At 43.7% G+C, this 14,323-nt stretch overlaps 1 protein-coding gene across 2 annotated transcripts in view; it reads right to left on the bottom strand.

Moving 5' to 3' along the window:
- The window catches only part of washc4 (WASH complex subunit 4), a 136,466-nt gene that overhangs the window by 33,039 nt on the left and 89,104 nt on the right, over nucleotides 1-14,323 (bottom strand). For both annotated transcript variants that reach the window (XM_041203248.1, XM_041203249.1), the window contains exons 19-24: nucleotides 14,192-14,297; nucleotides 12,582-12,698; nucleotides 9,857-10,025; nucleotides 9,589-9,743; nucleotides 9,220-9,294; nucleotides 9,025-9,129 (exon numbers count right to left, since the gene is read on the bottom strand). In XM_041203248.1, coding sequence (XP_041059182.1) covers nucleotides 9,025-9,129; nucleotides 9,220-9,294; nucleotides 9,589-9,743; nucleotides 9,857-10,025; nucleotides 12,582-12,698; nucleotides 14,192-14,297 — 727 coding nt within the window. The remainder of the gene's footprint in view (nucleotides 1-9,024; nucleotides 9,130-9,219; nucleotides 9,295-9,588; nucleotides 9,744-9,856; nucleotides 10,026-12,581; nucleotides 12,699-14,191; nucleotides 14,298-14,323) is intronic.

Below are 14,323 nucleotides of genomic sequence, written 5' to 3'. Positions count from 1 at the left end.
TGAACTGCTGCAGTCCATGTGGTGTAGAAAGGGAGTTCTAGGATTTTGACCCAGTGACAGTGAGGGAACTTATATTTCTAAGTCAGGCTGCTGCCTGATTTGGAAGGGAACTTCCAGGTGGTGGTGTTCCCATGCATCTGCTGCCCTTGTCCTTCCAGGTGGTAGAGGATGTGGGTTTGGAAAGTGCTGTCAAGACAGCCTTAGTGAGTTGCTGCAGTGCATCTTGTAAATGGTACACACTGCTGCCACTGTACATCATGTGATGAATATCTAGATCATGTTAACATTTGAGAGGTAGTGTTTAGTTATTATAGGGTGACCAAATAGCTGGGCTTTAGAGATTCCCAGAACACCCCAAAGAAAATGGCAGCTCAGGAGGTTTCCCATAGAAGAGATGGAGACATAAAACAGCATTTGGACTTAGTTGAGACGTGATGTGTACATTCCTTGCAAAGAAGTGTAGTCCAGAGAAATGTTTCGCTTTCAGAGTTAGAGCTAAATTAGTTTAAAAGCATTGTGAACACTGAAAGATGACACTGTCATTGAGATGGGTTGGATGCAGTTTGGACCTTGTGATTTTCAGCTCACAGAGAAGTCCTGACAGCTGTTAGCAAGTTCCAGACAGTTAGGGCTCAGAGATTTCCTAGGGGACTGAGAGGGTGGCAAAAGGTTACTGATCCAATACCAGTAGTTAGGGGCTCAGAGAAGCTCTGGGAGCCATTTATAGTTCGGTGTAACCAGGAGACTAGAGTTTGGAGAAACCCAGGAATGAAACCGGATGGATCACCTGACATTGACCTAGGTAGCTCAAACAACAACGGCGCACCCAACCCAGTCAACCCAAAGTACACCAGAGGTGGCAGCACAGTGGTATACAGTCAGGAGGGAGTCGCCCTGGGAGTCCTCAACATTGACTCTGGACCCTATTAAGTCTCATAGCATCAAGGTAAACATGAGTAAGGAAGCCTCCTACTAATTGCTATCTATCGTTCCTTCCTCAGCTGATCAATCAGTGCTCCTCCATGTTGAACATCACTTGGAGGAAACACTGAGGGTGGCAAGGGCACAGAACGTACTCTGGATGGGGGGATTTCAGTGTCCATCACCAAGAGTGGCTCGGTTACATCACCACAGACTGAGCTGCCCAAGTTCTAAAGGACATAGCTACTAGACTGGGTCTGTGGCAGGTGGTGAGGGAACCAATAAGACGGAAAAACCTGCTTGACCTCGTATCTGTCTTAGATACATGAAAGGATTTGCAGGAGTGACCACTGCACAGTCCTTGTGGAGATGAAGTCCTGTCTTCACATTGAGGAAACTCTCCATCATGTTATATGGCAATACTGCCACGCTAAATGGGATAGTTTTGAACAGATCTAACAACTCAAGACTGGGCATCCGTGAACGCGCTGTGGGCCATCAGCAGCAGAATTGCATTCAACCATAATCTGTAACCTCATGACCCAGCATATCCTCCACTCTACCTTTACCCTACATGACGCCGCTACATTACCATTAAGCCAGGGATCAACGATGGTTCATTAAGAGTGCAAAGGAGCACCAGGCATAAATAAAAATGAGATGAAGCTACAATACAGGATTTCATGCATGCCAGACAGCAACATGTGATAGACAGAGCTAAACGTTCCACAACCAACAGATCAGATCTAAGTTCTGCACTCCTGCTACATCCAGTCACGAATGGTGGTAGCCAATTAAACAAAAAACTGGAGAAGGCAGCTTCACAAATTTCTCTGTCCTCAATGATTGGGGAGCCTAGCATATCAGTACAAAAGATAAAGCCATCTTCAACCAAAGATTATAAGTGGATGATAAGGTTATAAGTGGATGGAAAATTGCCCAGGTATGCCCTGTACACAAAAAGCAAGACAAATTCAGCATAGCTAATTACGCCCCATCAGTCTACTCTCAATCATTAGCAAAGTGATGGAAGGGGTCATCAGCAGTGCCATCAAGCGACACTTACTCAGCAATAACCTGCTCACTGATGCTTAGTTTTGGTTCTGCCAGGATCACTCAGCTCCTGACCTCATTACAGCCTTGGTTCAAACATGGACAAAAGAACTGAACTCCAGAGATGAGGTGAGAGTGATTGCCCTTGACATCAAAGCCGCATTTGACTGAATGTGGCATCAAGGAGCCCTAGTAAAACTGGGGTCAATGGGAATCACAGGGAAAACTCTCCGCTGCTTGGGGTCATACCTAGCACAAAGGAAGATGGTTGTGGTTGTTGGATGTCAATCAACTCAGTCCCAATACATCACTGTAGGAGTTCCTCAGGGTAGTGTCCTAGGCCCAACCAACTTCAGCTGCTTCATCAATGGACTTCCTTCCATCATAAGTTCAGAAGGGGGGATGTTCAGCACCATTCACAGCTCCTCAGGTGCTGAAGCAGTTCATGTCTGTAAAACGGTGGGACTTCACTTTCTTCAGGACAAACCCAGCAATCTTAAAACCCCCAGTCAGCCACCCACACCCACTTGCTCAACAAACCTCCTCCCCACATTTGTTGCCCAGCTCTAATTGCCCTTGAACTGAGTGCCTTGCTAGGCCATTTTAGAGACAGTTAAGAGTCAACTGCATTGCTGTGGGTCTGGGGTCACATAGGCCAGACCAGGTAAGGGTGGCAGATTTCTTTCCCTAAAGGACATTTTCGAGCCAGGTGGGTTTTTACAACAATTGATGACAATTACTATTACTGAGACTAGCTTTCAATTAATTAGTTGAACTTAAATACTACCATGGTGGGATTTGAACCTGTGTCCATAGAACCATAGAACACTACAGCACAGAAAACAGGCTATTCAGCCCTTCTAGTCTGTGCCGGAATATTATTCGGCTAGTCCCATTGACCTGCACCTAGTCCATAACTCTCCAGATCTCTCCCATCCATGTATCTATCCAATTTATTCTTAAAACTTAAGAGTGAGCTCGTTCCACACACTCACCACTCTCTGAGGGAAAAAGTTCCCCCTAATGTTCCCCCTAAGCCTTTCCCCTTTCACCCTAAAGCCATGTCCTCTCGTGTTTATTTCTCCTAATCTAAGTGGAAAGAGCCTACTTGCACTTACTCTGTCTATACCCCTCATAATTTTGTAAACTTCTATCATATCTCCCCTCATTCTTCTACGCTCCAAGGAATAAAGTGCTAACCTGTTTAATCTTTCCCTGTAACTCAACTCCTTAAGACCCGGCAACATCCTAGTAAATCTTCTCTGCACTCTCTCAATCTGACTGATATCCTTCCTGTAGTTAGGCAATCAGAACTGCACACAATACTCCAACGTTGGCCTCACCAATGTCTTATACAACCTCCCCAAAACATCCCAACTCCTATACTCAATACTTTGATTTATGAAGGCCAGTATGCCAAAAGCTTTCTTTACAACCTTGTCTACCTGTGGCGCCACTTTCAGGGAACTATGTATCTGAACTCCCAGATCCCTTTGTTCCTCCGCACTCTTCAGTGCCCTACCATTTACTGTGTATGTCCTATCTTGGTTTGACCTTCCAAAATGTAACACCTCACACTTTTCCGCATTAAATTCCAGCTGCCATTTTCTGGCCCATTCTTCCAGTTGGTCCAGATCTCTCTGCAAGCTTTGAAAGCCTTCCTCACTGTCCACAACGCCTCCAATCTTAGTGTCATCAGCAAACTTGCTGATCCAATTCACCACATTATCATCCAAATCATTGATATAGACAACAAACAACAATGGTCCCAGCACAGATCCCTGAGGCACACCACTAGTCACAGACCTCCAGTCTGAGAAGCAATCATCCACTACCACTCTCTGTCTTCTCCCACACAGCCAATTTTGAATCCAGTTTACAACCTCTCCATGGATACCAAGTGTCTGAACCTTCTGAACTAACCTCCCATGTGGGACCTTGTCAAAGGCCTTACTAAAGTCCATGCAGACAACATCCACAGCCTTTCCTTCATCTACTTTCTTGGTAACCTCCTCGAAAAACTCTACAAAGTTCGTTAAACACGACCTACCACGCACAAAGCCATGCTGACTATCCTTCATCAACCCTTGGCTGCCCAAATAATTATATATCCGATCTCTCAGAACACCTTCCAATAATTTACCTACTACTGACGTCAGGCTCACTGGCCTGTAATTACCTGGTTTACTTTTGGAGCCTTTTTTAAACAACGGAACAACATGAGCTACCCTCCAATCCTCCGGCACCTCACCCGTGGCTAAGGACATTTTAAATATTTCTGCCAGGGCCCCTGCAATTTCTACACTAGTCTCCCTCAAGGTCCGAGGGAATATCATGTCAGGCCCGGGGGATTTATCTATCTTTATTTGCTGTAAGGCAGCAAGCACCTCCTCCTCTTTAATCTCTATATGTTCCATAAAACTACTGCTTGTTTCCCTTCCTTCCTTATACACTAAGCCAGTTTCCTGAGTAAATACTGATGCAAAAAAACTGTTTAAGATCTCCCCCATCTCGTGAGGCTCCACACATAGACGACCACTCTGATCTTCAAGGGGACCAATTGTGTCCCTTACTATCCTTTTACACTTAATATACTTGAAGAAACCCTTCAGTTTTACCTTCACATTATCTGCCAAAGCAACCTCGTCTTCTTTTTGCTTTCCTGATTTCCGTTTTTTAGTATTTTCTTACATTTTCTATACGCTACAAGTACCTCATTTGCTTCTTGTTGCCTATACCTGCTATACACCTCTCTCTTCTTCTTAACCAGATCACCAATATCCCTTGAAAACCAAGGTTCCCTACGCCTGTTAACTTTGCCTTTAATCCTGACAGGAACATGCAAACTCTGCACTCTCAAAATTTCACCTTTGAATGCCTTCCACTTACTGAACACATCCTTGCCAGAAAACAACTTATGCCAATCCACTCTTCCTAGTTCCTTTCTCATTTACACAAAATTTGTCTTTCTCCAAGTTAGAATCTCAACTCAAGGACCAGACCCATCCTTATCCATAATTAGCTTAAAACTAATTACATTGTGGTCACTGGACCCAAAATGTTCGCCTACACATACTTCTGTCACCTGACCTGTCTGGTTCCCTAATAGGAGATCAAGTACTGCATCCTCTCTCATTGGTACCTCTAAATATTGATTTAGAAAACTTTCCTGAACACATTTGACTCCTGAACACAAAACTCCAAGCCATCCAGCCCTTTTACAGTATGGGAATCCCAGTCAATATGTGGAAAGTTAAAATCTCTTACTATCACAACTTTCTGTTTCTTACAAAACAAAAACAGAATTACCTGGAAAAACTCAGCAGGTCTGGCAGCATCAGCGGAGAAGAAAAGAGTTGACGTTTCGAGTCATGAGGACTCGAAACGTCAACTCTTTTCTTCTCCGCCGATGCTGCCAGACCTGCTGAGTTTTTCCAGGTAATTCTGTTTTTGTTTTGGATTTCCAGCATCCGCAGTATTTTTGTTTTTATTTCTGTTTCTTACATCGGTCTGCTATCTCTCTACAGATTTGCTCCTCCAATTCTCTCTGACTATTGGGTGGTCTATAATACAACCCTGTTAGTGTGGTCACACCTTTCCCATTCCTCAGCTCCACCCATATGGCCTCTGTAGACGAGCCCTCTGGGCTGTCCTGCTTATGCACAGCTGTGATATTTTCCCTGACTAGTAATGCCACTCCTCCCCCTTTCATCCCTCCCCCTCTATCACGTCTGAAACAACGGAACCCCGGAACATTGAGCTGCCAGTCCTGCCGCACCTGCAACCAAGTCTCACTAATAGCAATAATCCCACGTGCCAATCCTCGTCCTAAGCTCATCTGCCTTTCCGACAATACTCCTTGCATTGAAATAGATACACCTGAGAACATTTCTATCACTTACGGACCCTTGATTTCTGCCTATACATGCATTCCTCGCTTGACCTTTATCCTCCTCCAGCTCACTACCTGCTCTAACACTCTGGTTTCCCTCCCCCTGCAAATCTAGCTTAAACACCCCAGAGCAGCACTAGCAAACCTACCCGCAAGGAAATTAGTCCCCCTCCAGTTCAGGTGCAAACTGTCCCGTCGGAACAGGTCCCACCTTCCCTGGAACAGAGCCCAATTGTCAAGAAACCATGAAGCCCTCCCTCCTGCACCATCTCCTTAGCCACGTATTATCTTCCTATTTCTAGCCTCACTAGCATGTGGCATGGGTAGCACTCCTGAGATTGTAACCCTGGAGGTCCTGTCCTTCAACTTAGCACCTAACTCCCTAAACTCGCTTTGCAGGACCTCCTCCTCCTTCCTATCCACGTCATTGGTCCCTACATGGACCACAACATCTGGCTGCTCACCCTCCCTCCTGAGAATACTGAGAACTCGATCTGAGGTATCGCGGACCCTGGCACCAGGGAGGCAACAGACCATCCGGGATTCTCGATCTCTCCCACAGAAACTCCTATCTGTCCCCCTAACTATCGAATCCCCTATCACTACTGCTCTCCTCTTTTCCCTCCCTCCTTTCTGAGCTGAGGGTCCAGCCTCGGTGCCAGAGATGCGACCACTACAACTTGTCCCTGGTAGGTCATCCCCACCAACAGTATCCAAAACGGTATACTTATTGTTGATGGGAACGGCCACAGGGGTGCTCTGCTCTTTCTGTCTATTCCCCTTCCCTTTCCTGACATTCACCCAGCTGCCTGCCTCCTGACTTTTAGGGGTGACTGTCTCCCTGAAACTCCTGTCTATTACTGCCTCTGTCTCCTGTATGATCCGAAGTTCATCCAGCTCCATTTCCCTAACTCGGCTTCTCAGGAGCTGCAGCTGGATGCACCTTTTGCAGGTGTAGTCATCAGAGACAACTGTGCTGTCCATGACTTCCCACATGCTGCATTCGGAGCACTCGACTGCCCCAACTGCTGCCTCATTACCTACTCCTAATTTACTTAAAGGACTTTACCCGGCCCTACCCCACTGGGAGCAAGCTCGTCCTCAGCCTCTGCTCGCCAAAGTCTCAAAGCTCCACTCCTTCACTGGGCCACTCACACGCTGGCCGCTCACAGGCTGACCGCTCCTCTTCAGCTTCCCCTCCTTTTATTTTCAATCTCTGCGCTCTTTTGCAACTGACCTGCCTTCAAGATCCGCGCTCTTTTTCAGATGTTGAGTGCAAGAGTCCTTCTCCTCGATTCCCTCCTGAGTCGTGGTGACTGCGCTGACTTCTCCCAGAATGCTTCAGTCACTTTTCACCAGCGCCCTCTGTTAGATGCCCTTCCTCCTGTTGAGTGCAAGAGTCCTTCTCCTCGATTCCCTCCTGAGTCGTGGTGACTGCGCTGACTTCTCCCAGAATGCTTCAGTCACTTTTCACCAGCGCCCTCTGTTGTCCCCAGAGCATTAGCCTGGGTCTCTGGATTAATAGTCCAGTGACATTACCACTATGCCACCAGCTCACCTAGCAGGATAAGGTGCAGCAGATGCATAGGAACACCACCACCTACAAGTTCTCCTCCTAGGTACACACCAACCTGATTTGGAACTATATCATCGCTCCTTCACTATCACAGGGTCAAAATCCTGGAACTCCCTCCCTAACAGCACTGTGGGTGTATCTACACCACAGGACTGCAGCAATTCAACATGGCGGCTCACCACAACATTCTCAAGAGCAATAAGGGGTGGGCAATAAATGCTGGCCTAGCCAGCAATGCCTACATCCCATGAACAAATAAATTTAAAAAGGTTAAAAAGTAATGTTCAAAAAACTCAACCTGCGATCAGCTGCAATAAGCACCAAGTACAGCGTTTTAATGAAAACTTAAATAAATTCCAACTAAAGATTTTGTACAAAATTTTGATTGTTTGCAATACACGCCAAATTATAAAAATAATAAAACCAAAACCAAACCTAATTCAATTCAGTGTCACCCACAGCCTGACTCTGAAGACCGGCATCAGTGAGATGAGGCTCAGGCCTCAGGGACCAGCACCAAAGCTACCTGAATAAAACAATTATACAACTGCACACATCACAAAATGGATTGAACTCTTCTTCACTCCGATTCATGTTTTTCCTTTGCCCTCTCTCTCCTAGTTTATACGCTTCTCTCACTCTTCCCCCTTCCCAAACCACACCACCCCGTTTCCCCCCCACCCCCACCACTTCCAGTTTTGTGTTTTTCTCTCTCTCTTCTCCCCCACCCTTCCCCAAGTTTGGGTTTCTTACTCGTTCTTTTGTTATCCCCATAAGATTAGGTTTGCTCTCTCTCTACCTCACCCACTTAACATTTCGCTCTTTTCCCCTGCTCCCAAGTTTACACTTTCTCTCTCTTTCCCTCCAGTTTAGGTCCTTCTCCCTCTCCCTTCCCCCAGTCTCTCTGTTGCTCGCAGGACACACTGTTTCCCAGCAATTTTTATTGGTCCCAACGCCATCATGCTCAGAGCCAACAATGAAGCAGTGTTTCCGAGGAATGAGGAGACTAAAAAGGCCCAGACAACGTGAACTGTCTGCAAGCCACCGCAGCTGACATAGAATGTACCACTTCTCATGCGTTACCAGCAGCAACACTTAACAGCCCAATTACCCATTCTGGTAATCTACTGCCCAAAGACCCCTGGGAACCTAGCCTAGAGGGTGTCATGTCCAGATGATACCAAATAAGAGGGATAGCTATTGCTATACAAGGTCAAACAAAACCCCCAAAGGTAAATTAATAAGATTGGAAAATGGGTTAAATAATGGAAAGCAGTGTCAGCTAGTGTGAGGTGATATATTCCAGTAAAAAAAATACCAGCAATAATTGTACCGAGTGAAAGTAGGCGTGGTACTGTAGAAGAGCAGGGACATTTAGAGATACAGGTTTACAGGAAATTAAAAGCAGCACCTTAAACTAATAAAATGCTACTGGAATTCTAGGTTTTATCATCAGAGGTGTAGAATATAAAAGCCAAAAGGCAATGATGAACCCATATAAGCCTTCAGTAAGACCAAATTGTACTTGTTCTTCTAGTAAATGTCTTTAACAATTATCCAACTACATATGAAGGACACTTACTGTTGTGTTCATAATGCCTGTCCCGTGTGTACGGATCGAGTTTGCAACATGCCTAATGTTGATTGTATTCAGATGTTTATTGTTGCTTGTGCGTTCTATGAAGATCTGTAACAAGCAATGAAACAAAATTTCAAACTTAACTCCAATTAAACAATACATCTCAAAAATCTGTGCAATCAATTCCTTAAAATGTACCTGGTTATTGAGATTGTAGAGATACCTCGAAACAAACACGTGAATGTTTCGCATTATTTCAAGAACATCTAATCCCTGAAAATAATATGATATTATGTTAGGAAGAATGATATCATTGCTTTTCACCAGCATTAATTTACTGGTAAACAGTTATAGCGTAGCTTTAATCAAGCTATCAGAATGCAAAATTAATCACTGATAATGAACTAATTTAAAAATTTAGACCTTGATTCCCTTTGAGTAGCACTGCTACAAACCATTACCAGGAGTCACTATGTACCAAACATCAATGAGCCATATGCATTCCCATTCACCATTACAAAGCAGTCCTGGCTAACGTCAGACATTAAGAAACAGCTCAGCACTTACCTGTTCCAAGGTCTGACTTGGAAGGTGTGCTTCGGTCATCGAGAGACTGTAGCGCTGGGCTGCTAGGTTTCTCATTTCACTGTAGGTGGCCCAGTCATGAATAGCCACTGTTGTCAGGTTGTAGAAAGTCTTGTCCAGATAGTGAGTTACATATGCTGTTAAATATTTGTGAAAATTATTTTTAATTTGATGTTATCGGTTGCCAACCATACAATGTGATGTTTGATGAACAGTCATTGAACAAGCTGCAGTCTGAACAGAATCTAACCTTTGACGTCAATGAATCGGTTAAAGAAACGGATTGGTTTGATAGAGAAGAAATCCGTCAAGTCTTTGATGCCAACCCTGAACGGATTTCGATCATCCAATTTTAAATGTGTGTGCACAGACAGTCTCAGGTCCTTCTCGATCTCCTTACACAGCTTATCCAAAAGGTGCTGTTGGAGAAGAGAAGAAATAATGAGGGACCCGGGGGGGGGATGCAATAAAGGAAACAAAAATTCTTTAACAGTTTTATGTGTCTCTAAACCTGTTGATGATTAAAGCTTTTCTTGAAGAGTTTGATTCAGGCAGCATCAGCCACTACCACAGATCCTTTGAAGTGCCCTTAAACTGACCAATCAAAATAGTTCAGACAGACAAAAACTGAGTATCATTATTATAGCTCCTTTAAGAAAGGTATCTATAATAAGGTAAAAACAAATGAAATTGTAACCTTAAATAAAAACAGTAAATGCTGGAAGAGCTTAGGTCTGGCAGCATCTGAGGAGGGAGATACAGAGTTTAAGTTTCGAGTCCGTATGACTCTTCTTCAGATTGCAACCCTCCCTACTAGAGAGCTTTTTCAACTATAAAACTAGATTGTAGAACTAGAACCTCAAACTGTCTATCACCCACCTCAAAAGATCCTTCTAACTCCAGTACAATGACAGGCATGATGGGTCTGCCCTTGGGCCACCCACTGTCATGGAATATCAGCACGTAATTGAGTGGAAATGAAGCTACATTTCCTTCAGCTGACCATCATGAAAATCACAGCCTATCTTCAGCAGGAGCATGCTCATATTTTACATTAAGAGAGATCTATAAAACACAATAAATGACTTAGATATTGGAATACAGAGTAAAATTTCAAATTTTGCCAATACCACCAAATTTGGAGGTGTGGCAAGCAGCGGGATGACACCAATCGACTGTGGCAGGTCACAGATAGGCTAGCAGAATGGACAAACAAGTGGCAAATGGAATTTAATACAGGGAAGTGTGATGCATTTGGCATAAGGAGAGGTAATACAGTTTTAACAGCACAATTCTAAGGGCAGAATTTTCTGCCTGTCGGGTGGGCCCGACCCAATCTCCAGTGAGCGGGGAGCTGATCCCCACCGGAGAAGCGGGCCCCACTACCATTTTACGTGGGCGAGCCAATTAAGGCCCGCCCAGCATCACGCTATGCGCTTCCTGTGCGGGCGGAGGGGGATTCCCCAAAAGCAAGTGCGCAGTCTTCCACGCATGCACACGAAAGACTGCACATCTCCCTGAGATTAGTGCTGCCTCAGGAAGGTCGCTTACACCTTTAAAAAGGTTAAAAATAGAAAAAAAAATTCCTTAACATGTCCTCCTCATGTGACAATGTCACATGAGATGGGACATGTTCATAAATTACAGTAAATCTTTATTAAACTTTTTAGAACACTGCACAAAACCTCATCCTGCCGGTGGATGAGGTTTCATGTTTTTTCTATTGCCCTCTGGGGCTCCTGGCCTGCCCACCAACCTTAAGGTTGGACGGGCAGGTCCTTTAATTATTTAAATGATCCTGTCAATGGCCTCAATTGGCCATTACAGGTCGGCAGACGCGCAGTTGATTTTGCTGTGCCCTTGCCTTCCTGAAAATTTAAATGGAGCGGGATGATGTCTGGGGTTCCGCCCGACATCATCCCGCTTCATGTTGCACGTCGGCGAGCGGGCCCTGCCCCCTGCTTGCCGACGGCAAAATGCTGCCCTAAATGTCTGCAGGGACAGGGTTGCTTGGGGATTCATGTGCACAGATCCTTAAAGGTGGCAGGACATACTGAGACCAAAACATATGGACTTCATAGATAGAGACATGGAATACAAAAGCAGGCAAGTTATACTGAAGCTTGATAAAGCTCTGCTTAGGCACCAACTAGAATACTGTGTCCAGTTCTGATGACCACACTTTAGGACAGAAGTTAGGGGCCTTGAGAGCGGCGGAGGAGATGCACCAGAATGGTTCCAGCAATGAGGGATTTTAGCTACAAGGTTAGACTGGAGAAGCTGGTGTTGTTCACTTTGGAGCAAAGGAGATTCAGTGGATATTGATGGAGTTGTAGAAGATGATGATAGGTTTGGATAAGGTAAGCAAAGAGACACTGTTCCCATTGGCTGGTGGTACAAGGGCTACGGGACACAAATTTAAGATTTTGGGCAAGAGATGCAGAGCAAATGTGAGGAAGAGCTATTTTTTTTTATATAGAGGTAATGTCCTGGAACACATTGCCTACAAGGGTGGTGGAAGCAGAGATGATGAATGATTTCAAAACGGAAACTGGATAAACGCTTGCCCAAATAAACTTGCAGGGCTATGATGTACAGGGGGAATGGCTCTACGGAGAGCTGGTATAAATCTAATTAGCCTTCCGTGTATGAATGATTAGCTTAATAACTTAATAACACATTTATACTTCACCAATGACACCTCAAACTCAATCCAAGTTCCTAAAAAATAGGAGGATGGTCACATTCTTAGATGAGCACAGACTGCTTAAGGTCATTTTACAGCATTAAAGCTTTATTGGACAAAAACTTAAAAGCTCTTCAATTCATAATTTCTTAAGGCAAGTCCTGAGTTTTGTATTTAAATACAGGTAAGAATCTGGATTAGCTAAAATTCTAAACAAGGGTATTTCATTTTAAGTACATCCATTTAACACTTCAAACAACAATGATGTTTCTGCTTTGATAACAGTTACCTCATTTAGCACATCCATGATTTCTTTATCAAAGCATTCCAGCAACACTCGAGTGGATTCTAGATGTCTTGCATGCATCATGGGTGGAACGCAATCCCTCAAAGCACTGAACATGTACTAAAAAAGTAAAATATCAGACTGAACAAAACAAACATTAACATTTTACGGCTAAGTATACTTTCAAGTGTCCCCAAATACTTCTCTAACATGTTGTACATCTAATCCTGGTGATAGATGAATCTACTTCATTGAAAAAGCACATTTTTAAATCATTAGCCTCCACTCAATTTAATCTTGAAGGAAATGACTAAGAAATACTAATTTATGGAGTCTACCATTCTATGAAAATACAGGAAATAGCTTCTTAAACTTAAGGTCAATTTAGGGAGAGGTGAGGGTGGGAGAGAAGGCCAGCTAATCAATTTCATGAGTTAAATCAGATTAGGCCCATGATCGCCTCCTAGTGCATCATTTCTAGGATCAGAAGTTTAATGCAAAAGTCAAAAGAACAACTGCTCTACATCAATACTATGAGGTTTCTACACAAATACAGGTGCAGCGTCTTAAATCCGGCTATCCAAAAACCGCCCATGTCCGAAAACCATACATTTTTCAAAGCTGCCATGCGTGAGTTTTATTATTATTCTCAAATGAGTAAAGTAACTTACAACTTGTTGGGCTAGGTGCTGCATTGGTGCAGTGGCATGATGACTAGTTACCAGCTTTGTGCAGCTGTCTTTTCTCATATTCCGAATGGTCCGAGCAACCCTTGACCCAACCCAACCCACCCAACCTGAAAACTAGCAGGATCCGGAAACCAGCATGGACCCGATACCGAGGATACCAGTTTTGAAACACTTTGTGCTTTTAAATGGATTGTTTTAACATTTGGGTTGTATAAATATCTTTAAGAATAGTTCCATATAAGATCACATTGATGCAACAGTGCCTTGTGTTTCAACATGATTGCACATAATACTATAAAAAGGCGGGAGAAGTTATTGGAATATGCATCCCCTTTTAAAAATGCACCATATGTAACAATTCATACAACTTTCAACACTTCTTTATTTATTCATTTTTGGGAAGTGGGCATTGCACCAAGGCCAGCATATATTGCCCATTCCAAGCTGTCCTGACAAGCTGTTTTTGTGCCTTCTTATTCTTTGTTGCAGTTTGATACAACTGAGTGGCTTGCTAGATCAATTCAGAGGGCAGTCAAGAGTCAACAACATTCACATGAGACTGAAAACACATACAGGCCAGGCAGAAAGAGAACAGCAGATTTCCTCTGTTGAAGTTTGATGGCCACGGTTGCTGATACTCTTTTTTTTAAATTATAAAGTTATTTTAAAAGGTCAAATTTGAAGGTAAGATTTGAACTCTTATTCTCTGGGCTACTAGTCCAGTAATATTACCACTAACACTACTACGCCATGGGCTTTACTTCTGGATGATATCCATTTTGTTAGTATGCATAACTGTCTCACATATCTGTATATGGGATGATGTATGCATACTAACAAAACTCCTGCAGATATGAATCTGGCAATTCTCATTAGTCCAAGCTGCCCAGTTATGTAATTATTAATATAATTTGTAGCTCTTACATGTACTCTTGCAGAATCCACAGCATTGTCATAAACATCATCCAAGTAGATGGGGAAAATGGTTCGATGCCAGTATAAGAAGTTGCAGTTGCACAGAACTTGAATCCTGCAAAACCGATCAAAAGGTTAGAC

Source organism: Carcharodon carcharias, chromosome 13 (assembly GCF_017639515.1).
Source record: "Carcharodon carcharias isolate sCarCar2 chromosome 13, sCarCar2.pri, whole genome shotgun sequence".
NCBI classification, from domain to species: Eukaryota; Metazoa; Chordata; class Chondrichthyes; order Lamniformes; family Lamnidae; genus Carcharodon; species Carcharodon carcharias.
This window is presented reverse-complemented; position numbering and strand designations above follow the sequence as displayed.